The sequence below is a fragment of the Frieseomelitta varia genome, unplaced genomic scaffold (genome assembly GCF_011392965.1).
Source record: "Frieseomelitta varia isolate USP_RPSP 00005682 unplaced genomic scaffold, Fvar_1.2 scaffold_269, whole genome shotgun sequence".
Taxonomy (NCBI): Eukaryota; Metazoa; Arthropoda; class Insecta; order Hymenoptera; family Apidae; genus Frieseomelitta; species Frieseomelitta varia.
In genome coordinates this window covers 243,844-269,265 of record NW_025110000.1, presented here as the reverse complement: position 1 = coordinate 269,265, position 25,422 = coordinate 243,844, and the positions used below count along the sequence as shown (strand labels likewise).

Here is a 25,422-nt window from a genome sequence, read left to right as displayed (position 1 = left end):
GACGCGTCGAAAATTCCGGCGTTGAACAAAAAAAAAAAAAGAAAAGAAAAAAAAGAAGAAAAAAAAGAAAAAAAAAAAAAAAAGAAAAAACACAGAGCGAACAGAAACGTTACGAGTTGTTAAACCGAACGCGATTATATTTGTTTCGCGATATTGCGTGCCCGGGATCTGGTTTTTGTTTTCTCTGTGCTACCCTTCGCTACGTGTCCCCCCCCTCCGCCCCCCCCCACCCCGCCGATACATGCGATCGGAAGCGACGTTTAAAAGTCGTTTTCACCGGAACCGTCAACAATAACGTCGTGCGGCCAAGCAAAACATTGACGCGTCGAAAATTCCGGCGTTGAACAAAAAAAAAAAAAGAAAAGAAAAAAAAGAAGAAAAAATAGAAAAAAAAAAGAAGGAAAGGAAGAAAGAAGAAACTCCACGCTGGTGAAATTCGAAGCCGAATGGGAAAATGAGCAGAACCAATACCAAAAATCCTTTTTCTCTCGTCACCTGGTCGTGGATATCGTGTATCGGTTGGATCGGTCAATTCGGGGGAGTCGCGTATCCACGTTGCTCAAAAGATACGTGACTCCGTGGATTCGTGGATCGCAGCGAGGCGGAACTCGTATGAGTAATTCAAGAGCGTAATTCGATTGGTCGTTTCGCGTGGTGAAATCGCTACAACCGATGTGACATCCTATCTGAAGAGATCGATGAAGTCTTTCCGAGCCGGGATGAACACGCGTTTGAAACAGGATGACAAACCTTTGCTCGATAGCGGGCGACGAGTAATACGTCAATCGTGACAGCGTGCTTTTGCTCGCGACGAGACGAATGAATTTTTCAGAAACGCTCGAGCCGAAGCAGAGAGATCTTCGACGTCGATGTCGAAGATCCGCTGCGAACAGAGCACTCGACATCGACGCTCCTGATGAAATTCTAGATATTGATATTAATAAATAAACACGTGACCGTGTACGTTGTTTCATTGACCCGGTGAGACCTGAACTGTTCGGCAAATTTTTGCATATCGAGCGGGGAGATACGTTCAAGTATTAATAACGATATTAAAGGACGTTAAAGCGATTGTTTTGCGATCTTTCAAAAGCCCGAAAACAACAATTCATTCTTTATTGCACGTAGAAATGGAAAAAAAGTGACACGTAGATACATGGCGGAGAACTAATTTTGAGAATCGATTGATCGTTGACGGTCGATGGAGAATGACGTATACGTATACGTGTCGTAGATCGGTTCGCGTGTCGTATAATTCGGTCGAGCTTACGTTTTATTTTGCAAACACGAATAAATTAGCATCGTTGTGCATCATCGCTGCTAATTTATAGCAGATAGAAACTAGATGGAGACCAAGTATCTAGGCTACATGGCTGCGTTCAACGAGATAATGACAGTTATCACGGCAACAAACAGACAATTAATACAAAGCTGTGTATTTAGTGTCGTCAATACGTAACGCGTACACGTCGACGAAAGATAAAGCTAATAAATAGAGAGATGGTGGGGGATGATAGAACGCGCGGTCTATTTCGAGTGAAAACACCGGTGGAAACCAACATCGACGGTCGGTTGATGCTGAATTTTGTCGCTGGGGCGAGATTATTCAATCTAATTCCTCTTAAGAACGCCGGATAACTGTATTTGCGTTTGCGTGTCTCTTATTTTTTTAATAACGTTTCTACGACTTTGCCGGGAGTTTCTTTGATCTTCGTCCAGACCAGAGCGAACTTCAATCTCCTCGCGCAAATAGATACGCCTTCAGAGAATAATTAATTTTACAGCCGGTAAATGTTCCACCCCTTTGCAGTCGTTAATGAAATGCTACGAAACTTTCTTCTTTTTTTCTTCTCTCTCTCTCTCTCTCTCTCTCTCTCTCTCTCTCTCTCTCTCTCTCTTTCAGTCTCTCTTCGTTTAACTTGGCGCACAACTACCCTTAAGCGTCACGCAGAACCGTATCTTGGATCCTCCGGCGATAAATATCTGAATTAGCTGTTCCCCGCATCTAAGACGCTTTCCAGAGAACACTCCACTTTATCGTAACTCTGACCCACATCGTGGAAGACGAAAAATTGTCTCCAGTCGAATTACTTCATCCTCGTTGGCCTCGTTCGTAAGTCGTGCCTCTTACGTGTACTCTTACAGCCGTCGGCCATTCAGTTTCATCAAAACGAAACCGAATGGACGCGCGCACGATTGGCCGATAATGCGTCAACATCGCAATGCGTTCGTCTGCGCAATTTATCGCTAACATATTCTAATTCGCGTTACTAATTCGCCGATGTATGCGTGTCTGTGTATAGGTGAACGGCCGTTGCTGGCGGTGTACAGAAATCCACGGGTAGCTTAAATGAAATGCTACCCGGGTTTTCCTTCTCTCTCTCTCTCTCTCTCTCTCTCTCTCTCTCTCTCTCTCTCTCTCTCTCTCTCTCTCTCTCCTTCCCTCTTTCCAGTCACCCTCTGTCTCACCCAGATCAATAGGGCACCAACGAAACTTCTCCTACCACTTCAGTCCCGGGCCAATACATACACCGACTCTCGTTCCTGTTTCCGGAGGTCGTTCGCCTGTCCCCCATAAATATATGGCGTAACAGAGCCACCAATTAGCCATCGGGACAGCCGTGTCGGCGTATATACGCCCCCGTGTTCATTCAGGGGTAAGTTCGCTGGAGGCACGACACCGGCGGTCCGTGCGAAAATTGGAGGATTCGTTGCGCGGTCCTGCTAGCTAATTTCGGTAACATCCTCGGGCCCACGAGCCGGTAATCAGCCTGAGTTATGAACTTTAACACCGGGGTCACACCGGCGAGCGAGCGAGCGAGCGAGCGAGAGAGAGAGAGAGAGAGAGAGAGAGAGAGAGAGAGAGAGAGAGAAAGATCCGGCGGCAGAGCATCGCAAGTCTCGCTTTTATTTCCCTTCGGAGCTGATAAGGGGTCGTGGAAATTTCTACCACGCTCGGCCGCTGTCACCTCACACCATCCTCCGCCAACTTCCACGTCTTCTCCATCGGCATTTTTTTCCTTTTGCTGCCACGCTGCGACGTGGCTGCAAGGTGTAATTCGCCAACTGGCGGCGGTTTTTATTGCGCGAATATCGCGGCAAGCCGCCGATCTATTTCGCTTATAGAACCGTTTTGCGACCATAGGCTTGCTCTTTATGATCGCGACCGGATATTGAATTAGTTTCCCTTTTTTCTTCTTTCCTATTTTTGCCCCCTTGTACGGAGTTGGTTCTATTTTCGAAGAAAGTGGCGCGGACGAAGAGAGAAGAAAGCCGTGAAGGGGATCGATGTTGCGTGCTTTTATCGCGGCGACGTACAGGCAAACATAAGCCGTCATAAACGCGAGTACCGGCGCAAGATCATAATAACCTAACGTAGATTTAGCGAAGAATAGCGAAGAAAAAGAAAACGTGGCCGGCTCGCGTTTGTTATGGGGCTGAATAACCTCGGGGCGGAGTAGACGCGCCTATTTACCCATCACAATGTCTTCAGCTACGCGTTAATAATTATTTCTAGTTATTTCGTTAATTGACTGCCGCCACGGAAATAAAACTGCAGTAGCCGAAAAGGACCGGAAGGCTAGTAAACTCGAAAGTATGCAACAGTATATATTCTTATGTATACATTTATAAATAATATGTGTAAACTAATTTTACCTGTATTAAACGCGGTGTTTTTTTTTTCTTTTTTTTTTTTTTTTCATAGTCGGCGATAAATTTTTTCAGAAATTACCCATCACACACACTGGAGCGGTTCACTGTTGTAATTGAATTTTCCCCCGAGAAAATATTTAACGTTCAACGATGGAGAACCTCTGTCCGATCGTAGTGTTGAAAATGTTAATTGCACGAGGAAAATAACGGCAGCTAAAAAAAATAGACAGAGCAGGGGAAATTTAACGGCTGCGTAATTATTATCTACGCGAGACAGTGAAACGGAACATTGTCCAGAGAGTTATGAATAATTACACGAAAGAGGGACATTGAAATAAAAACAGATAGCGGCGAGGCCAACCCGGAAAAATTACCCGGTCGTTCCGCAGGGCTCGCGTGTAAATAGAAAGTAAGACGGGGGCCATGCTTTAGAAGGTTTGCCCGGAGTCCAACTTAAGTACTGGAAAATAATCGGAGAATTGCCGAGCACTTAAACGTCGGAGGTTCTCGCGCCGGTAATTAATTCACCGATGAAACCGTCGCGCTTTCAACTACTATTCATCGATTACCTTTACACGCTCGTAATTGCCCGCAACAAATACATTTCATTCTGCGATCGTCGCAGATTTTTCTTTCTCACTGTCAGAATCGAACCAAACGAATTCCATTTACGAAGACGAATAACAATTGCTGCTTCGTATCCACAGTGTTTCCAATTAATCTCCATGACAAATGCACTTTACTTCGTCCTTTGTTTCTCCCACTCCTACTTATTGTTTGAATCACTTAACACAATCATACATCACTTGTTGAATGATTAACAATTATCATTCGATGTTACACGTCGTATTTCTCAATCGTTTAATCGATCTCTATCTCGAATTAAATACAGGGTGTTTCGTAATTTGTGGGACCCGAAGACAGATAGGACATATATTTATTTATATGACTTTTTTTCATTATTTTTAGGCGCACAATCAGGTCCCGAAGTGGGTCCCACAAGTTACGAAACACCATGTATATTTCATTTCACGCTCGTCTGGTTATTCCTTTTCTATTATTTGGAAAGATCCGTTTTCTACCGCGGTGCGAACGATTACCGATCGTGTTGCTGAACGTCGTCCACCGTATTTCCGACGCGTCCAGTTAATCTGGCCCATAATGTACCGCGATTCTCCCGACTGACGGGAATATCCCTGAATTCGCGAAACAATGACCCGGTGTATCGCAATTCGTCTGAGCAATTTCTCCGTCAACCAGCCGACTAATCGTTCTAGCTGGCAACTATTCACCGAAACGTCCGTTTGTAGTTTCGATGTATTAATTACCCCGGCGACTTTTGTGCCCCTCCTGTCGTTCATCCACGGCAGTGGTTATCGTCGTCGTTTCGCGGACGAGGACGCTTTTCCACGAGCGTTAACGAGCCACCGGAAGTTTGCGCCCGACTGTGTCGTCGAGGCGACACGTGACGCGCATTAAACGTCTCGGAATTATTTCAACGAGTTGCGCCTTGTTTCACCGAGAGACAAGGCAGAACTTGAACGTGAACTTTCCGTCCGCGAATATTGGCACGCGATAACCCCGCGGAGTTTCGTCAACGACGTGGACGTTACTCAGTCGAGGAGGAGGATAGTACTCAGACAGGATTCGTGTACGGTAATTTTGCGGTATAGTTAAGATAAGACACTGCGGTAAGGTACAAGTGTACACCTCGAAGATTAAGAATGTCGATTCGATCGAGTTATATTTGATTCGCTTGACCTGATTGTGACTTTGAAACGGTTAGATCGATGCACACCCTCTGCTCGAGAGTCTCGCGAGTGGTTAACTATACATGCTTGAGAATTAGAGAAGACTGAGTAATAATTAATAATAATAAAATAATTAAACGTACGATGGGATGGTAATTTCAACGCGAGAGAAATTCGTTTACTAAGAAAACGAGCGTGAGTAATGTTTCTAATCGACATCAAATTTAAGAGAAAACGCGTCCCGCGAGATACTTTGGAGCGGAAGCAGCACGCGCTGACGGCGTTGGTACGCGGAAGACGTTCGTCAAGTAAATTCAACTTTTCGAATTCCGTTGTTTCCCCGTGTTATTGCAAGAAACTGTTAGCTAGAATCCTACTTGGTTGTAAGTTACGATGTAACTTGGGTATTCGCGTGTGGTTTAGCACGATGGAGCCGCGTCAGTGCCAAGAGGAATGTAATGAAATAACATGTGCTTGTGAAGTATCTCGGGAGGGAGGGTATGGGGGGGGGGAAGAGGAGGTGGAAGCGTACAAAGTATGACGGGGAGGAATTTTAAGGCGGATATATTAAACTCAGAGTTCCCGGATATGCCCGCGGGAAAAGAGAGACAGACAGAGAGAGAGAGAGAGAGAGAGAGAGAGAGAGAGAGAGAGAAAATTGGGATCGCATGGAAATTCTATTCCATTTCATTCGGCGTTTCCGCGACGGCATCGGTCGATAAATTCTTCGAGACATTTGTGACAAATAGAGCGAACGCGATGAAATAAACCCGATCGTATCGTATTTCTTCGACGTAATTGCTATTATTTTCGAATGTGCGCCCCGATAGTACGTTCCGATCAGTCGGGAAAATTCGATTATGCGAAAAGTATTAAATTACACGGGCTCGAATTTTAAACGAGTGGAAAGCTATCAATTGTTGAAAATATTACGGTGGGGGAGAGGGCGGACGATCCAATGAAATGCATGTACCTGGAGCAATACTGTAGGGGGATGGGAGGGGCAGGGTGGTGAGGGAGAATAGGGTGGGAATAATGGGAAATGCGATTAAGCGTGCTTGTTCGAATTTTATTCCGCGACGATAATCGGGGGTAGAAAATAAATGCGATCGATCCGATTTATTGCAAGCCGATCGTCCAACAATCATTGCAAATATGTTTTTTATCCGATAGAAATGAAACTTCAATGACACTCGTGTTGATCCGCTCGTTTCCACGCTCCCTGTCCCTCTGTCATTCCTCGTTAGCTACCACATTCGACACATCGGTTTTTTTTTTTTTTTTTCTCTCTCTCTTTCGTCGAGGAAACTTGTAATTCGCACGGCCGTTCATTGATGTCAATCATTAATCCCTGATATTTCTCTATTCAAGACGTTTCTCTAATCCACAGCTTTAATAGTGAACACGGGTAAAGTCGAGTCGATGTAAATTGTAAATTTTATCGCGATCATCGCGACGCTTAAAACGCATGCTAATTTTCAAAATTCAATCGCACATTCGAAACAGAACGCGAACGATATTTTTCATTCTTCTTTTTTCCGCTTTGTTTTGAAGGGGGAGGTGCCTGTTTGTTTGGCAAACAGGCAAATTCATGAAAATATGCATTAATGAAAATCATCGAGTACGTAAATATTCCATCGAGAGGGATGTTTTTCATGATGCTCCGTGGAATATCGATATAATTTCAAATACATTCCAACGATGTGTTCGAGTTAAAACGTATTAATGCATCTGTATTTTATTATTAATTTTTTTTTTTCTATTTCAGTACCGACTGGAAAGCCTATAATTACCAGCGCCCATAACACGTCCGCCACGTCGATTTATTTAGCGTGGAAGGCGCCCAGTCCTGACACCATTCACGGCGAATTCCTTGGTTATCGAATCGGTTATAAACCTCGAGACAAACCGTATATGGAAGAGAAAGAAGTGTACATCCGTAATCCAGCCATTGACGTAAGTTGCGTAAGAAATCGTTCAAATTTCTTTCACAATTGACATTACATGCAATATTATGTCACCGGTCTTCCATTTGATAAATCTGGCATATTTCCTTTCATTATAGAATCACACAATCCGCAACCTTCAAACATATACCCAATACCTGGTGTCGTTACAAGTGTTCAACCCGGAAGGGCATGGTCCTGCAACTACTATCTCCGTAATGACCGACGAAGGAGGTGAGATTAAAATTTTATTCACTACTGATCGTTAAACGATCTACCAACGAGTAACAAAGTAGTCTCTGACCGGTCGCTTCGTTTCTAATCTGGCGCATCAACGTTGAACCAACCGATAAAACAGAGCATTTAGTAGCTTCGTTGTATCTTCGGTCGATACATACTTCAGAGATACCTACCTTAGCTGAATTCGGAGATGAAGATTCCTGTAACAGCGTTCTCTTATCGGCAATCGTAATTGAAGAAATCTGAAACACCTGATATTGGAAAGACGTAAAAAATTAATGAAATAAGAGAAAATGAAATTAAAGTGTGTCTTAGAAAGTTTGCAGGAATGTCAATGTCAAATATCGTCGAGTCTTTGCTATACAGCCAAGTGATAAGAATTTGATAAACCCTCGTTCGTGGTTTATAGACTTTGTCATGATCTTCGCTATGTCGTGATCGTAATATTTTTACTTTTGCCACGTAAAAAACGTATACTGCATAAAGTGTCGAAAAGCATGTACCATTATGCATCACTTTATGACATTCTATATAGCCATTCGGCTGAATAATTTAATTACACGCTTCAAACCAATGCCTTTCTTTGAGTCGTCCCTATCAGTCCAGCATGATTATGCGGGAGACAGATAACACTCGGTAACGTAACATCCACGCGATAGCGTACAATCTTCCTGCAACTGACGCAGTTAATATCATCAGAATTCACCATACATCAGTCGTTTCTTCCCAGACCACATACGCGAACGCCACGTTTCGTAAAATTATATGCAAACGGGTGGCTGTTCCCAGACGGCTGTCTCTTCATACGCTTTTCCTGATGGTTCATTTGTATCTATCTACGTCCCTGATTTCCGTACGGTCTTCAATTTTGTCCCTCTTTCTGTCAGGTCTGTCGCTGTCGCAAACCGCGTCAGACCTCGGCTAAATTTTAGATCTTAAAACGTTTCACTATGCACCGAACCTCTTACAATCACGCCAGAATACCGTTCGCAGAAGTTGCCTTTCAACCATCCGATACTTACAATACGTCTTCTGACCTGACGTTACTGTTCCTGCGCCAAAAGAACGATCTGCTAGGTAGGATTACCGATGAATTCACCAGTAGGTACGTTTCTTTTCATCGGCTCCTTTTCATCCCTATCGCGCATCTGACTACAAGAAAATCTGTAGACCTCGTGGAAACAGGTAGAATCGTCTGGTTTTTCTATCAAACTGTTACCAATTTTGCTAACTATCTCATCCACGCTAATTCGCAATTATCGGGATACCAGTTACGCACTTGAAAGTCAGCATTGTTCTTTGCCATTTCCCGTTGCATGGATCATTGAAAGAATGATCTCAACGAGTTCGGTGACTTTGAGTAAGAGATTGTAAGTGAGATTTCACGCTCTGCAAGTGCGACGATTAAATTTCGCAACGAGATGAGTTGAGGAAAAGGAGCCGAGGAAGCGAGGCGAGGCGAGGCGACATCTGCTCCAAAATCGATATCATCGCGCATTGGCACACCACCAAATTCTTATCGGTTGCTGAAAGATCACGAGTGGATGCTCGGCCCTCGAATCACGTTTTTGACAATGACAGTTACAGGCCACGTGGTACAGAGATTGAATTTTACGTCCCTGAAAGCTCACTCGCGCCAGCAAGCAGCAGGTTTCCAGCTGCTCTTCTCCACATCCACGAGCAGCCGTCGTTGTGTGCCGTCGTCGGCGCTTCGCTCTCACTCGAGAGGGCATGGTCGGGATTTTCATGGCCGTCCGCGAGTTTTTCAGTGCTCTATCGCCGACCGTTTCATGAGTCATGCCGAGCCTAATCCCCCGTCGGCGGCGACTCTCGTTTGCCGTTGCCTCGCGATCGCGGATCGGTTTGCTCCAATTTTCGTTTCTCTGAAAATCCATACACATTGGCACAGGGCAGGGACGTGCCAAGGGAGACAGCGAGCGCGAGAATCGGCCGAGCAACAAGAATCGAAGAGACAGCGCGATGAGAAACAAGAACGGCTAGTCCGTGAAAGAGAGAAAGAGAGCCTCTAACCTGGGTGGGGAGAACAAGCAGAAAAATAAAGAGAAAGAAGGAAAGAAAGAGAGAGAGAGAGAGAGAGAGAGAGAGAGAGAGAGAGACGGGCGGAAACGTCGGTAGATAAACAGGGAAGGAAACGAGAAGAAAGAGAGAAAGGAAGAGGTGGATAAAGACAGAAAGCTGTATAAAGAGGCAAAGAGGAAGGAAGATAGAACGAGGGAAGAGGCGGAAAGAGACAGGCGAGTGAAAGAGGGGGGGGGGGATTGCCACGCCGTTTCGGTCGTCGCCACCGGCGCGCCTCTTCGTTCCACGATCGATTTTCCACGATTTTTCACTCCAGTGTGCGATGCCTCCTCGAGGAGAGTATCAGGGTACGTGGCGAACGCGACGCGACAAAGTCGCCCCTTGTCTCGGCGTGAAGAAGACGCGATAAGCGAGAACACCGCCGAAGGAAACGCGTTACAAACACGACGCTACATACATGTTCATACACACGTGCGCATACATGTATACACACGCGCACACACATATACACATATGCGGGCGCGCGCGCAGCCACTGCTCACATACAGCTGTATAACGCGTTCTCCACATCCCCCTCTCTCGTTCGTTCTCCTTCCCTCTTGCCGCCTTTCTTCTTCTCACGCACATTTCCCGGCGCACGTGTATGCCGCGGCCGGCTTGTCAGGGAAGCCGTGTGCCTGTGTGCGTCTGTGAGTGCACGCGCGCGCTCGTACCTCTCGTGCATTCTCCCCCTCGCTCCAACCCCTTTGTACGTACACGCTTCAACATACACAGCGCGCCAGTGTGCATTCGAACCTGTGTGTTCGTGGACGTGAGTTTCTCTCCCTCTCCCACTCTCCCTCTCTCTCTCTCTCTCTTTCTCTCTCTCTTTTTCTCTGTGCTCGTCTATCTGTTTTCTTCTCGAGTGGAAGCAAGTTAGAGAAGCGAGTGTGGAGAGAGTGTAGTCGGAGCCCATGGTTTACCGTACGAGCGAGTACGTTGTACGTTGGTGGTCGTGTGCGACAAGTTAGTAGTGTGCGTGGCAGCGTTCGTGTTTCCTCGCTGGAGAGCAGTGCGTTTTGTCACTCTCGCAGGATTGCAACGGTGCTCCATCGCTCGTCCCGAGATGTCGATGAAACGTTATCTCGGCTAGGCTCGCTCGCCGCCGCAGATCCGTCATTTTGTGAAGTTTCGCCCGTGGATGCTCCGAGTGCGGTTCCATTTGAAATGGCGTTTGATTCCACCGCGCAAACGACGCCTCTTCAGTGTCAGTGACGCCTAGTGTGAGAAAGTTTTCAGTGAATTTGCGCGCACCACGCCGTACGGTACCAGTTACCGTCTTTTCCGGTTCTTTTTCTTGTCTTCTTCTTTTCTTTTTTTTTTTTTTTCTTTCCTTTTTTGTACTTCCTCAAGACAGATCGAGGATACACCGACAGGCGCCGAGAATCGCATGGTAATGATTGGTTCAGTAAGTGGTCCGGGTCGAGAGTTCGACGTGGGCGGAATCGTGGCTCGAGGTTGAAGGGTCGATATGGCGTGAAGGGTTCTTCGCACGGTGCCAAAATGACGCTGGATCGGCACGTTCAATTGACCATGCGAGTGTCTCCACCGGGGAATTTCGATTTTCCTCGAACAACTCCCATCGGTGTAATTTCTCCCGTATCCCTGAGACACACACAGCCGTTTCGTGACGATTCGCGACACATGCAACAATCGGTTTTTCCCGTTTTGTTCTCTCGAAGTACACACTTGGATAGATACATACGCATACTATTTCCGTTTTCGTTGTACGTCAACTGTATCACGGCTACATGAATAACAAATAACTCTTCGTCCAGCATAGCGTTATACACGAAATACATGTCAATGTCATCCGCTTTGATAATTTATTCTATCTGCGTATCCGCAAATATAGCGTATCGCAACGTAGTTCACTTTAATCGACCTTCGCCGGCGTGTAATTGAACGTAACCTCGTCGACAGTTTTCTCTCGGGAATGTTGGAACAAGGGATCGCCGGTGCAGTGTCAGGTATAACGAGTACCATCGACGACAAAAGGCAACACCCTTCGCCCTCGGATCTCTATCTGGCTGAAAAGGCGACGTCTCGGCACGAAACGAAACGAAACGAATCGATTCCTCTTCTGCCGGTCGATCGGTGTGATCCCACGCGACACGATATCACCGATGCGAGCGACCTATGCAAATACATCGTTGCATAATACCAGCCGATTTGTGTGGAGGCCTGAGTTTGCACGTTTCCCGTCGACTTGTCGCGGAGTTAGATACTTCTTCGTCGCAAAGGATATTGGAATCGGAAGCAACGGGCGCGTCTCTCTGCCTCTCCCTCTCCCAATCTCCGCCGGTTTGACGTTTTTCTTACGAAACGGAAGTAGGCAGGAAATTGTTGATAGGTTGCCGATCGTTGCACGAGAAATATACCACCTTCTTTTAATAAATTTCGTGCCGAAAATATCACGGACGTATAGGAATATACAATGTTTCCATCAGCGAGTTTTTCAAGGAAAGTTGTCAACGTTTTTCAAGAATAAACACGTTGCTTACCACTTTAACCACTCTCAAACGGTCGTTTACGAGTCACAGTTCAATTTACACTTTAAAGTAAATATAGAAGATGTATGTATACCAAACATGGTATATTTGTTTTTTAACCACAGGGTCAAACAGCGCCATATAGTCGTCCAAAGTTTCGTTTCGTCGTTCGAGTGGCCCGAGACTACCCTTGAACCAGTGCCCACACGTTACGATACACCCCACGTAGGTTAGGCTACTCGTCGAGGCACGTCGCATGCCAGTGAGTCATCCTTTATTGCGGAACTTGAATTTTCATCCGAGAACAAGCGGAAACTGTTTTTTTCCGCGCTTGTTGTGTATATATATCCCCGCTTCGTCTGATTGCGAGTTGGTCTCGACGTTGGTTTCTTTCCGTCTAGCTTTCTGCGCAACTAGGATGAACATAGGACGCAGAGTTTCTCCGTGACGTATAAATGTCAAGGCTCGCGGTGCTCGTGCACGCGTGCAGCGCCGCCGCGGCCGGTTCTCGGCTAACTTTGCGGTTAATATCGCAATCGTTGAGTCATAATTGCAGAGTCGACTACTCTGCACGCTCGTACGTTCGTTACCAAAATCAGGCGATTCGACTCTTTGTCTCCAGTGGGGAAATTCATGACATAACGAACTACGATCGAGTCTCTTTCTCTCTGTCTCCTTACGCGAGATCATTTCGCACGGAAGCTGCAGTTCTATTCTCGCTGAAGTTCGTCGAGCTTTCGTTTCCTTTCTTCGTTTCCTCCCTTCTCTCCTTTCTGTTGGAAGACAAACGTGAGACAAACATTTGCCGGATCCACGACAGGCGGCGGAGGCGTTTGGCCGCGCGTGTCCCCTCGATCTTGACGTACTAAAAATACAAGGGGAAGCCGCTTTAAAACGCTTGCAGAGGGGCCGGTGTAATTATTGCTGCGCGACCGGCGAATAGCGAAGCTGATGCGCTCGTTGCTGCCGGCTCGGCGGCCGTCTCCGCTGTTGCTACCGGCGCTGTCGCTGCTCCTCTCGGTGAGGCAGCAGCTCGACGAGAGAAACAATCGAGGTCATAATTCCGACTAATTGAGGCACTCGACGACGCAATTAGGACAACGCGCGAGCCGGGGAACCGGCGACGATTGAATTTACTTTTTCCTTTTTCTCTTCCATTTCTTCTTTCTTCCGCCAGTCTGTCCTCTTTATTTCGCCTCTGTATTCCCACAGTGTGTGTTCCTTGCGCGGTCGCGAGACAAAGGATGAAAAAGAACAAAGAGGGAAAGGAAAGGGAAGGAGGAAGGAAAAGGCAAGGGAACAAGTCCGGACGGGAGAGAAACCAAATTAGGCTAGCAAGCTTCGATCTCGAGCCACGGTTAATATTCCGGTCACGTTTTTTTACACGGACGTGTGTACGCGACGCGGCAAGTACCGGGTCGCCAGGATGCAGCGCGAAACGCAATCGCCGCTTCGTTAGCTACGATCCTTGGCTGTCCGATACGCCTCGACAATTTCCCCATTTCCTTCAGGCGACCATCCAGGGACACGTCGACGGTCGATCGATCCGTTCGATCGCTTCTCTCCAGCCACCCCTGTGCAATGTCGGTGAGCCACGGGGTGAGATCGTGATCCGGGACCTCGTATGATCGTTCGCCAGTGAGCATCGAACTGGATCGTGATCGCGAACCTCGGACGAAATCACCAGGGTGCGATGAGACGACGCAAACCAGGCTGCTTCAACCCCGTGGATCACCCGGGGCCGGTGTTTTAAAACGTGCGGATAGAAAGGCGAGGAACAGCGATGAACTTTCGCGGAGACGCGACTCGTACCGCGGACCGTCCTGTCGCGTGTTGTTCCCGTGGTTGGTGTGGGTGTCGCCGCGTTGTGCCGTCCCGAGGGTGAAAACGAGCGCGATGAGAAGAACGCCGGAAGGGGCAACGAGGATGGACGAATTCGTGAAATAGCCCGGTGGAGAGCGAGCGAGAGCTGTGTGTTGTGCTGTGTGCCCGTGCCGTGCCGTGCCGTGCCGTGCCGTGCCGTGCCGTGACGTGACGTGACGTGCCGTGCGGTGCTCACACACACGCACACACACACACACAAAAACACCAGGCCACGCCACACCGCGCCGCGCCGCGCCGCGCCGCGCTTCACAGCTGCAGCTGCAAAACGAAAATGTCGTGGGCCAGGATAGCCAGTGCCGCTCAACTCGCGGCCGCAGTGGCCGTCATTCTAAGGATATTGTTCGCGTCCGCGGATCCGATCGCGTACACGGACGAGCAGTCGTACGAGCAGACCACCTACACGGTCCCGGTCTCCTCCACCGAGAATGACAGCGACATTTATCGAGGTAAATGGAATCACTCGATTCGGACACACGGTGATGATGCTTCTCGATGGGAAGTGGAGGTTCCGAATGGAAGGTGACCAGACGGACGACTCGACTCTCCTTTTTTTTTTTATTTGCAGCTCTTTTTTTTCTTCTCATATCCAGCAGAAAAGATCGACAGAGAAAAAGAAAAAGAGGATAAATATTTAAATTCTTGGCAAAGTCACGTCAAGGAGATTGGCGGGCGAAAGAGGGGATGAATATTTAAACCGTTCTCCGAGGTTGCGCCAAGGTTCCTTTTTAATAATTCCTCTGTATATCGCGCCCGTATAAAAAAGAAAAGAAGAGAGAACGAATGAGAGGAATTAATTACGAATGGAGCAGAGCGTATTTTTGCAAAGCAGGTACCGTTAAACCGGAAAGTATCGGGGGAAAAGGAAGCAGACAACGAGGCGCAAAAGGCACTCGTGATTTATTCAATTAATTACCAGTATCGCTGGTCCCGCACCGATTCACTGCCTGCGATGAATAGACCGCGACGAAATTATTATTGTATTCTCGCCAATAAAATCTCTCTCTCTCTCTTTCTCTATGGGTGTGTAGGATGTCATTGGATTGGCGAACAATCCTCTGCTTATTACGACCGTTCTGAAACAGCCGGAAATTTATGAACGCGATTAAGTCCGGCCGATTTACCGACGATGGCCCGCTACATTACGAAAGAAGCACCGGTTACTAAATATCGCGTGCACGAGTGCGAAATTGCCCGCTTATTACGATTTTCCATGTTGAGGAAAAAAAAAAAAAAAAATTCTTCGCGACCGAATCTTCGTGGCATATTCCTCTGGATCGCCGGTGGATAATCGCGTTTCAGCACGCAGCGTTCGCCACGAGAAGGATTTTCTCGGTGTGGCGCGCGCCAGCTCGCTCATTTCCTTTTCCGTCTCGATTCCGGGGAACGAGGTGCAGCACGCATGTATTACATTTCTCTCGCGGAATCTACGTCTCCGCCTGTCCAGGCTAGCACAGGTATCTCCCTCCCTCTCTCGATCCCACTGCTGCTTCGCCTCCATCCAGCTCTGGTTCTTTTCAAACGCACCTCCGCCGCCGCGCAACGTTACGTAAGCGGTTTAACGCCGATTCGCGGGCGTGCACGCTGTCACGAAGGCATGAAAACAGCGCGTTGCGTTTCCTCCGACTCGTGATCAGGTTCCGTAGCTGCGAAACTAGTTTCCCGCCGCGCGGGAGGAAGCACAGGCGTCGAGAAATCGTCGTCACCTGATCTCGCGTGCTCCCTCCGAATCCAGGAAGCGAGACGCATTTCCGCCTGGCGAAACGCTCGGGCCTTTTCTTCGCGCGCTGCCGTCGTTTCGGTCCAGTCTCGCAAACCATTCTTCTTGACGGTGATCGTCAACTCGCCTGAACGCGTGCTTCGCGTGCAAAATACGGATTTCTTCTCTCTCTCTCTCTCTCTCTCTCTCTCTCTCTCTTTCATTCTGCATCGTTGCAACAGCCATGCTTCGACTAACCTTACTGCGTATAATAACCTCAGTAGATATAAAATTATGAAAATTCGACCCTGTCCAATGTAGTTTCTCTCTGTCTCTCTCTCTCTCTCTCTCTCTCCCTCGTTTTTGGAAGTCGAAGCACGTCGAATCGTACTCGTGGCAGTCGTCTGGTCTATTTTTACGCAGGTGAGGAGAGGACCTCAAGGTCGGACACACTCTCGAACTCGCATGCTCGAAAATGTTTAGCCCGTGTTTCTGCCCGTTTGCTAATGCCCATCGCGGAGAACGCGTATCGTGAATTAATGGCCTCTTAATGGACTTTCGCTCTCACCGAGGCTCACCTTGCACCGACGCGGCCAGCGTGGACGTTCGTTAACGTTCGATGCCTTTGTAGTCGATGGCGTGAGCTGAAATATGTAACGCTTTTGAAGTCGCTCCACCGGAATAAAAGAAACGGTGATGCAATTTTGCACGGCGGTGCATTTTGCCTCTGAGTGTGAATCATGATCGTAAACCGTCTGTTATCCAGCGACCATTATACAGAGTTGCGAACTTTATGTTCTTGTTGATCGTTCGTCTGAAAAGGAGCTTCCACGTAGAACGAATGAATTATACCTTTGAAATAAAAGCGAACCGATGATTGAAACATGAGTGCCGCGATACTGCGCGAATCGTATACGCGGATATTTATTTAAATTGTCACAAATTCACGCCTTTGTCGAGTTTTACGTCGGGCGTCGCGCACGTATACATGATTTTCGTTGGTTAACGAAAATACGAACGCTGGAACAACCGTGACAAAATATTCTACATATACGTCGTTATAATTAAAATAAAGATAGATCCGTGCACAATCATGTGTCTGCCCAAACAGAAATTAATATTAATTTCGGCAAGAGTATTACCGTTAGTTTGTAAAGAAAACAAATGTGCGAGGCCAGTCATATTGACGGGTTCGATCGTTACGATGTTTAAAATAATAAAATTATTTATAAAGCTTCTCTATAAAATGATGGTTCTAATAAATAATGCATCTTCCCCGCCAGGAGAGCGGAATTAATATTGGAAAAAGCTCGATGTTGAACTGAATCGAAGCTTGGGTTTTTCGTAGTTTCAACGCCGGTTGAACATTCGGACTGGCTTAGATTCCTAGTATTCTTCGAGATAGCGTGTTCAGCTTTGAGGAGTGCCGTGAGTCACTCGACGTGAAACGCGTTAAGCGGCATTGTGGCATCGGTTCGAGAACGAAATCGCAATCGAGCATCGGGAAGCTAGGCGTCGAGTACGTTTCAAGTTCATAAACTTGTCGTTCGGGAAACGAGAAAGCAGGTAGCTTTTCTTATCAGCCGTTTCCTTTCACTGGCGCGCCGTCTTACTCGTTCGCGAACTGATCCTAATAAAGCTACTTTCGCCTGTGGCTCTCTCGCGCAGCGCGAAACCACGCTTTGCTACCATGCTTTCGGCAATGGAATGCTCTGAATTATTTCTAAATTATGGGAAGCGATACTTTAAAGAATTCTAATTAATTTTATAGAATTTTGACGGCAACTTGTCGTGACTCTTTGAAAGCATTAAAGTGAGAAAAATCAATCCGGCCGGAAACTTGCACCACTTTGAGTAATATTTCTTTCAATTTCGTTACGTAAAACACAGTTTCGTAACAATCCCGATTCCAGTCTTCTTTCACCCCAAAGAGTGATTTCCTCTCTCTCTCTCTTTTTCTCTCTTTCTCGAGATCGTTCAATATGAATCGTTCGTTAAATACTTGTCAAAGAGCCAACAGGTATATTATATAAGAATTCTTGCGTTTCCTGACGTTAATCGAACCGGTCAGTCGCGTTCGACTACGAAGGAAAGTCGTTGCCTGAACCGCGCCTGTCCAAGAAAAACAGGGTGTCGAGCGAGTTCATCCGAAGCGAATTCATCCGCAAACTTCGACGTTCCTAATTGAAAACTTTACAACGTCAGCGTTGGCTCGCCCGGCAGCGTTGGGACCGCGGTCTTTGATCGATAAGATGGGAACAATCGAGAGAGCTTTTTTTTTCCCCCTCAGCGCAACGCGGAAAAACGAACGGACAAAAAGGCAGGCGCGAGTCATCGACGAGTAATCGAAGCGGTCGATTCTCTCTCTTCTCGAGTTTTCTTCTCGCCCGCACGACCTTGCCGTAATATGCACTATACGCGATCGCGTTCATTTTTCAGGAGTCGCGTGCCGAGATGCGACGCGATTCGGCTGCGAATCCTAAAGGTTTAAAGACTCGTCGTCGCGAACGAGACGTGAATGCGAATGAAAAAAAAAGGGGAGGATGGGGGAGAAGGCTCTGTTCCCTTGCTTCGAGCTTGGTTTTTCAGCGGCGAAGAAAAGCTGCACGCTCGAGGGTGGAGGGTCGCGTGAAACGAGACGCGTCGCGAGATGCCTTTGCGACGAAACGTCACGAAAACATCGTCGACTGCGCGGGAATGCACAAATCAGCCGGCGGGTCTGGAGCGCGTAAAATGCAACGACTCGCCTGAACGTGCTTTCGAGACTCTTTGAAATTACGGGCGTATCGCGTGTTGTCGGGGGAAAGCGAGAATTAAAGCGTTTCGTGACTGGAACTTCGGCTTCCCCGTCAGGTTATTAGGTGAAACTTAGGTCTAACCTCTGGTCTTCTCGTTGCTCGTAAACAAACGTTCATTCACGGTGTTTACTTAGCACGCCGATACTTCTATTATCCAATATTGTACAGAGGTTAACGAGAGTGCTCGATGAAACATTGAAGAGTTTACATTTGAATTTGTTCACAACATTGTAGAAAAAGGAGAGCCGTGTCAAAACAGTCCAGTTGGCCTCGTTTTGAAGTGAGAAGCCTCCACTTTTCTTACAGCCCTACGTCAGTTCTGTGCAAACATGCTTTCACGTTGTCGTCTAGCGAAACGATACTCTTGTTCTTGAAAATTGTCAAAATTCAAATGCCTCTGAGAAGATTAAAAAAAATTTCTTTCGCGAACTGAATCTAATCGAACCGTGGTCTTGAAGATTGAAATTTTCTCTTTCAATCAACTTTAGAACTTGTACAATTTTTTCTCAGTGTTTCATTGATCTTTTAATCAATTAAGAGTTAAATATCAAAATGTTGAGATTTCTTGAATTTTCGTCGTTGAACTCTGATGGTTCGGAGGATCAACAATAAAATGTCGACGAAAGATTGTGCAGTATGTTTCAAGGGAACATAACCTAAACGGAAGACTTCGAGCTTGAAGACGATGGTAGTTCAAGTCGCGAATAGAAACTCAACGCCAGTGTTTCAATTTTTACGACTGTAAAAACTGATTCCATCTGCCGCATGATGCGGAGAAAAAGAATCCAAGGTTAGCGAAGTAGAGGTTTCACGCTCTAAAACGAAGCCAACTGGATTGTCGTACGAATCTGTTTTACGAAGTTTAAACAGCTTAAAATATCTAGCGTGCAAATACTTTTGTCCATTTCTGTACATTCTACTTCTCTCCGCTCGCGAAACAAATTTGACGCTCTTTTCGTCCGAACATAATAACGTGAACGTTAATAACGTGGAATTCGCTGGAAAGAAATTACCATTGAAGCGTTGCGTTAATGGCAACGTTATGGTCGTTAATGGATCAACGAAATCATCTCGCAACATTTTCACGCGATGTTGCCATACTCGTGGTTTCGATCATCCGTTGGAATCGCGCACGTATACACGCTGGCGAACGGATGGCGCCTAACGTTCACGCGATTAACCGTTGATGCGTAGGAGTATTGCGTTACAGAGCCAGCGCTGCGGAGGGTGTAATGATCATTATCGAATTCCGTTCGGTGCTTGCGGAATATTGCGAAATTTGTCCAGAGAGAGAGAGAGAGAGAGAATCGTTTGAAATTGAATATATATATACAGGGTGTTTCGTAATTCGTGGGACCCACTTCGAGAGCTGATTGTACGCCTGAAAAAATGTCATATAAATACATGTCCTATCTGTCTTCGTTTATGAGATATAATGAATTTTCTGTTTGATGCTCAAAATGACCACCTTGCATTTGAAGAGAAGTCTGCACGCGTCTTGTCATTGATCTGGTTACTCTCTCTATCATTCCTGGTGTTTCTCGAATTTGTCGGAAGCCTTGCTCTATTCTATTTCGTAGTATTTCAGCATTTTCAATCGATGTTGCGTATACAATAGATTTTCATGTGACTATTTGAAGATTCAGCAATACTCTCTAAATCAGTTCAGTTCTTACTAATAATCGTAATACATGTCGTATAAGATCGTGTTTGGAGTGATAATGGAACGAATATTACGATTATATTATTATTATTATTATTACGATTATTATTATTATTGTATTACGATTATTAGTAAGAACTGAACTGATTTAGAGAGTATTGCGAAATTTGCTGAATCTTCGTATAGTCACATGAAAGAAAATCTATTGTATACGCAACATCGATTGAACATGCTGAAATACTACGAAATAGAATAGAGCACGGCTTCCGACAAATTCGAGAAACACCAGGAATGATAATGGAGAGAGTAACCAGAATGAATGACAAGACGCGTGCAGGCTTGTCTTCAAATGCAAAGTGGTCATTTCGAGCATTTTTTGTAAAAGTAATTAAAACAGAAAATTCATTATATCTCATGAACGAAGACAGATAGGACACATATTTATATGGCTTGTTTTCATTATTTTTAGGCGTACAATCAGCTCCCGAAGTGGTTCCCACGAATTACGAAACACCCTGTATATGTACGAACAGCGAGGAAAGATTTCAATAGACAAATACTTTTATTCTTCGTGTCTATTTCGTCTGATCGCGACTGGTTTTGCATGTCAGTGCGAAAACTAGCATGTAAGCTTCCCCCCTGTTAATACTTGGCGAAATTCAATCGCGAAGCCATACAGGCGACAGATCGTTTCGTATGTATTCCGTTTCGTTTCTCCCCCAACTGGCGAATGCCAGATGTTCGGGAAAGAAAGAGAGAGAGAGAGAGAGAGAGAGAGAGAGAGAGAGAGAGAGAGAGAGAGAGAGATGGTCGTAACGATGAAAGCGACGCGATAAAATTCGATCCGGTTCAATTGTTCACGAGGCCGAGGTAGTTATTACCAAGGGGTTTTTAGGCACGCCAAGACGAAAGGCAGAAAGGAAGAAGAAGAAGAAGAAGAAGAAGAAGAAGAAGAAAGTAGCCTCGATCTTAGAAGCTGCGGTCGCTCGGAAAGTGAATGGTGTCTATAGGGTTACTCGTCGCGGCGCGAGGGGTCTGAGAAGACACTCGAGGCGAAATTAATTATTCAGACTTTGGTCGTCAAGCAAGCTTGCTCTCGTCTTTGTACGCTGAAAATTGGAAAGCCACCTTGGTAGATGATGAGCGAGCCTGACGGAAAGCAAAGAGAAACTGTCACGAGTGCATCGACCGGAAAAATAGTTTACCAAGCCACGCGGGCATTTTCGAACGACGACGACGACGACGACGAAAATCGTTACATTCAACATTCCCCGCTCGAAAATCGAGATGCGCAACGCACCCGAGATTTAAACGACATTTAAACGGCTGCAATTACATAAAAATAAATTTATATCGGGAGAAACGACACGTACACGCTTGGGAGGCCAAAACGAAATTGAAAGCTAGTAAGAGATAATTGAAGGCACGCTCGTTTGATAAAGATACCGACCGTAGTAAGCGTATAATATTACAGATTGCAGAAATGCAATGCTGGTCGTTTAGCGATACAGTCGAGAAACATTGCAAACGTGCAACGTTCAGAGGGTTCGATGTTAACAAATGCATAATTCAACAATCACGTGTATGTACATGGTGGCAACGTGTAATCTACGATATTGTCTTTTCAAACATTCCCGCCCCTTGTGTATGACAAAGCGACCATAATCGTACCAATTAACTTTTATTTTCGTGTTTACGCGTGTTCCAGTGCCAACGAAACCATTGAACCTGTCGTCTCACGGCATCACCTCCACCACCATCGAGTTGTCATGGGCCGAGCCGGACTACGCCAATGGGATCATTTCCGGTTATCGCATTTACTACATGCATTCCAATTACACGAACGTTCAAATGTACAGGACCGACGAGTACGACGGGCCAGTCATTGAATTCCTTTTAAAAGAGCTAGGTGAGCGCCAACTTGAACACTAATAATGTACCAAATGCCTCCAAATTCTTTCGCGAGCTATTTTTTTCTCACGGGCGCGGTTCTCCGCCAAGCAGACAGCACACCGATATATAATATCCGTTTCGAGAATTGTTGTTCGAGTGAAGGAACAAGAGACACCAGTGTGTATGATTCGACGATAAGCCGGAACTCTTATCGTTCCGCTAACGATGAATTACGTGTTCGTGCCCGATGACCGCAGGTGAACGCTATTGTTAGATAACACGTTGGAATTTAGGGTTATTCGTGCAGTGAAGCACAAATTCGATCTTCGTTCGCGTGATAAACGCTCTTGGCCACGATCTACGTACGTACACGTGTATTTGACAAATCGATTAGAAATGGGAAGTGGTGTTTCACGCAAACGTTTCGCATGAACCTTCGTCGAGCAATCATCGCATCGGATGTCTTTCATTTCTAATTTTTTTACTCATTACTCGATTACAGATTATATGTATTTCGTTTATCGTTGAATTTTTTTGTATTCCAGTAGAAAGAGTCTTTCTTCCTTGTTTGCTCGCTTAATTGCTCTCTTAATTGCCCCGACAAAGTCGAGAGTGACTACAGAGTTGTTGCACAATCTAATCGTACAATGTTGATTAATTCCTTTCAGAACCGTACACCGAGTACAAGATATGGGTGAAGGCTTACACATGGAAGAACGAAGGCGAGCCCTCGGACCATATCATTCGCCGGACAGATATTTCAGGGCCGAGCGCGCCGTTGATTTTGAACGTCACTTGCCCGACCCACGATTCCGTTTACATCCAGTGGGCCAGGCCGAATCTCTTCTGGGGCTCGATCGACTACTATTTCATCAATTATCGAATCGAGAACGACAATCGTTACGAGGAGATCGAACTGATGACGGAGAAGAGTCATCTCGAGAGCGCGGTACAGTTTCTCAGCTTCTAATCGGTTTTTTATGTTTTCTCCTCGGCGACAGTCTTTTCCACTTTCATCGTTCGCTCGCTCGCTCGTTTTCACTCTATATGTGTTTGTGTCTGTGTGTGTGTGTGTGTATGTGTGAATGGTTGGCACGTTTCACATGATGCACCGCGACGAGAAAGAAAAAAGAGAGACAACCGCGAGGCGGAATTACCGAGCCGGAACTCGGAACATAATCGACGATTTTCTCGATTCGTCGATTATTATTTCCTCTCGTCTCGTGGATCTCTTTTTCTTAAAGTCAAGGTTCCCAAGGAAGCCAAGAGGATTACAACGAGAACCATCATCTCGTTCGTTTCGTACGTAATTGTTTCTCCGTCGCGATACGAAAATCGGGAGTGTTGTGTGAGTGTCTGTCACAAAGCGGGCGAGCTGACGCGAAAACATCCTTGAACGATTAAACCGTTTCGTCGCAGTATCGACACAGCAGACGTGCCGGAAATGCACGGGATGGACGAACTTCCTTATCAAGGAAGTTGAATACCAAATTGAAGTTACACGGTGACTCACGCGACTCCATTTCAAAGAAATGAGACTCTCCTCCCCTCCCCGTCTCACCCTCTGCACACGGCCAAGATGAAAGTGCCGTGCACGCACCGTCGATTCATTCCGATAAATCGTTTGTTTTATCCGCAGATGATCATACCGAACCTGACGATGAACAGCGTGTACGAGATCGTGGTGCGCGGAGGTACGCGAAGCGCTATCGACAATCGATTGATTATACGCGGCGAAGGCTCCGCACCGCAGAAGGTCCGCGGCATTCGCGATTGCAACAGAGCGCCGCCGTTATTGCCACACAGCACCATATGGTTCAGCAGCGGGGTGATTGCCGGTGTGATCTGCGCTTGTCTGGCGGTGATGCTGATGATCACGTCCTTCGTCCTATGGAAGTGAGGATCAAAACGTTTGTCCACGTTTCTTTCTCCTCTCACCTCGTTGCCACTCCTCTCGCATGACATCGTTTCTTCTTCAATTACTTCCATTCCACATTCTTCCTTCTTTCTTCTGCTCTGCACTTTAACAACGAAAACGGGGAGGGGAACTGCAAGATACTTAGCTGTCCACAGCGGAGGGGAAACGAGAACGCGGCGAAGTTCGAGTTCCTGCTGAACTTCCAACGGTCACGAGAATTACCGCCGCCCACAGTCTCCGTTCACTCATTCAACTTTGCAAATGCAATACCTCGGGCCCCCATCATACGATAATAGACGTTCGGTCGTCATCGTGCAATTACAAACGATCCAACGGTGCAGTCACGCAGTATTAAATGGCACGCAGTCGGTGCGCCGTGCGCGATTAGTCCGCTCAGGCGAGCGCTCAGTTTACCGGCTGGTCTCGCGGTATTTAGACTGGCCGCGCGCATTATCATCGCTAACAGCCCGGGGAAAAACAGCCTCTAACTACGGTGCGGTGTGTGGAACATTCGGGTTCTCGGATTTGCGGTCCCTGCCTCTCCTGCCCCCCTCTCCCTCCCTGTCTTTGCGCGCGCGTAATCCTTCCTTTTCTTTCACTCAACCGCAATCTTTCTCCTTCTCTATCGTGCGGCTGACCCCTTATCGGTTCGGCGATAACAACTGGTAACAACGACAAAGTAAGGCTTCCCAGTCGTACGACGGTGTTTCGTGCGCCACGGATCGTTACGTTTCGCTTTCGCGCGTTGGAACGAAGAGAGTGGCGGGGTCCCATCCAGTGCTACTACTAGAGACAGTCGTCTCGAAGCACGTGCCACCGCGTGCGAATCTCTCGTATTTTCGCTGGCTAGACAGAGAGAGCATCGTCGTCGTCGTCGTTGTCGTCGGAGATGCTCAAGGACGTCGATTCAGCCGCGATACCGTGTGACGTGTGTGACTAACGAGAGAACGATTCGTAAAGTAGGAATACTTTCTGGGTCACGGACGGCGGTGCTTCGGTTCTCTCTGGCTGTGCGTTGCCCGCCACTCGTGATCTATTCGAGGAACGTTCACCTCGATTCCCTCTTGCTCTCGCGCGCGCGCTCGTGGAAAATTTTCCTGCGCAATTCGTACGTAGAATGGATAGCGACAGAAGCTCGTCGACGGGATGAAGAAGTTCCTCGAACTGTGAGTTCCGAAGAGAGAAAATGAAAACCGTCCCTCCTCTCCCCCCCCCTCCTCCTCCTCTCACACTCCCCATCCCTCACCCCTTTTTGCGCCGGGAACTTTCTCTCATTTACGGGAAGATCGTCGACGACGCAAAAAGAGAAAAGAGAGAAAGAAAAAATACGGATCGGATCGATCGCAGGCGAGTCGAGACAGCTGACGATCCGTGTCTTTTTTTCCTTTTTCTTTTTTTTTTTTTTTTT

The 25,422-nt window shown here is 46.7% G+C and overlaps 1 protein-coding gene across 8 annotated transcripts in view; it reads left to right on the top strand.

Annotated features, from left to right (window-relative positions):
- LOC122528925 (tyrosine-protein phosphatase 99A-like) overlaps window positions 1-25,422 on the top strand; it is a 42,848-nt gene that overhangs the window by 5,553 nt on the left and 11,873 nt on the right. For 5 of the 8 annotated variants that reach the window (XM_043654574.1, XM_043654570.1, XM_043654571.1 and 2 more), the window contains exons 2-6: window positions 7,174-7,361; window positions 7,471-7,585; window positions 21,912-22,112; window positions 22,765-23,045; window positions 23,736-23,992. In XM_043654574.1, coding sequence (XP_043510509.1) covers window positions 7,174-7,361; window positions 7,471-7,585; window positions 21,912-22,112; window positions 22,765-23,045; window positions 23,736-23,992 — 1,042 coding nt within the window. Of the gene's footprint in view, window positions 1-7,173; window positions 7,362-7,470; window positions 7,586-10,665; window positions 11,079-13,673; window positions 14,493-21,748; window positions 21,786-21,911; window positions 22,113-22,764; window positions 23,046-23,735; window positions 23,993-25,422 lie in introns of those variants that run through there. The other 3 variants (XM_043654575.1, XM_043654576.1, XM_043654577.1) reach the window with 3 other exon arrangements.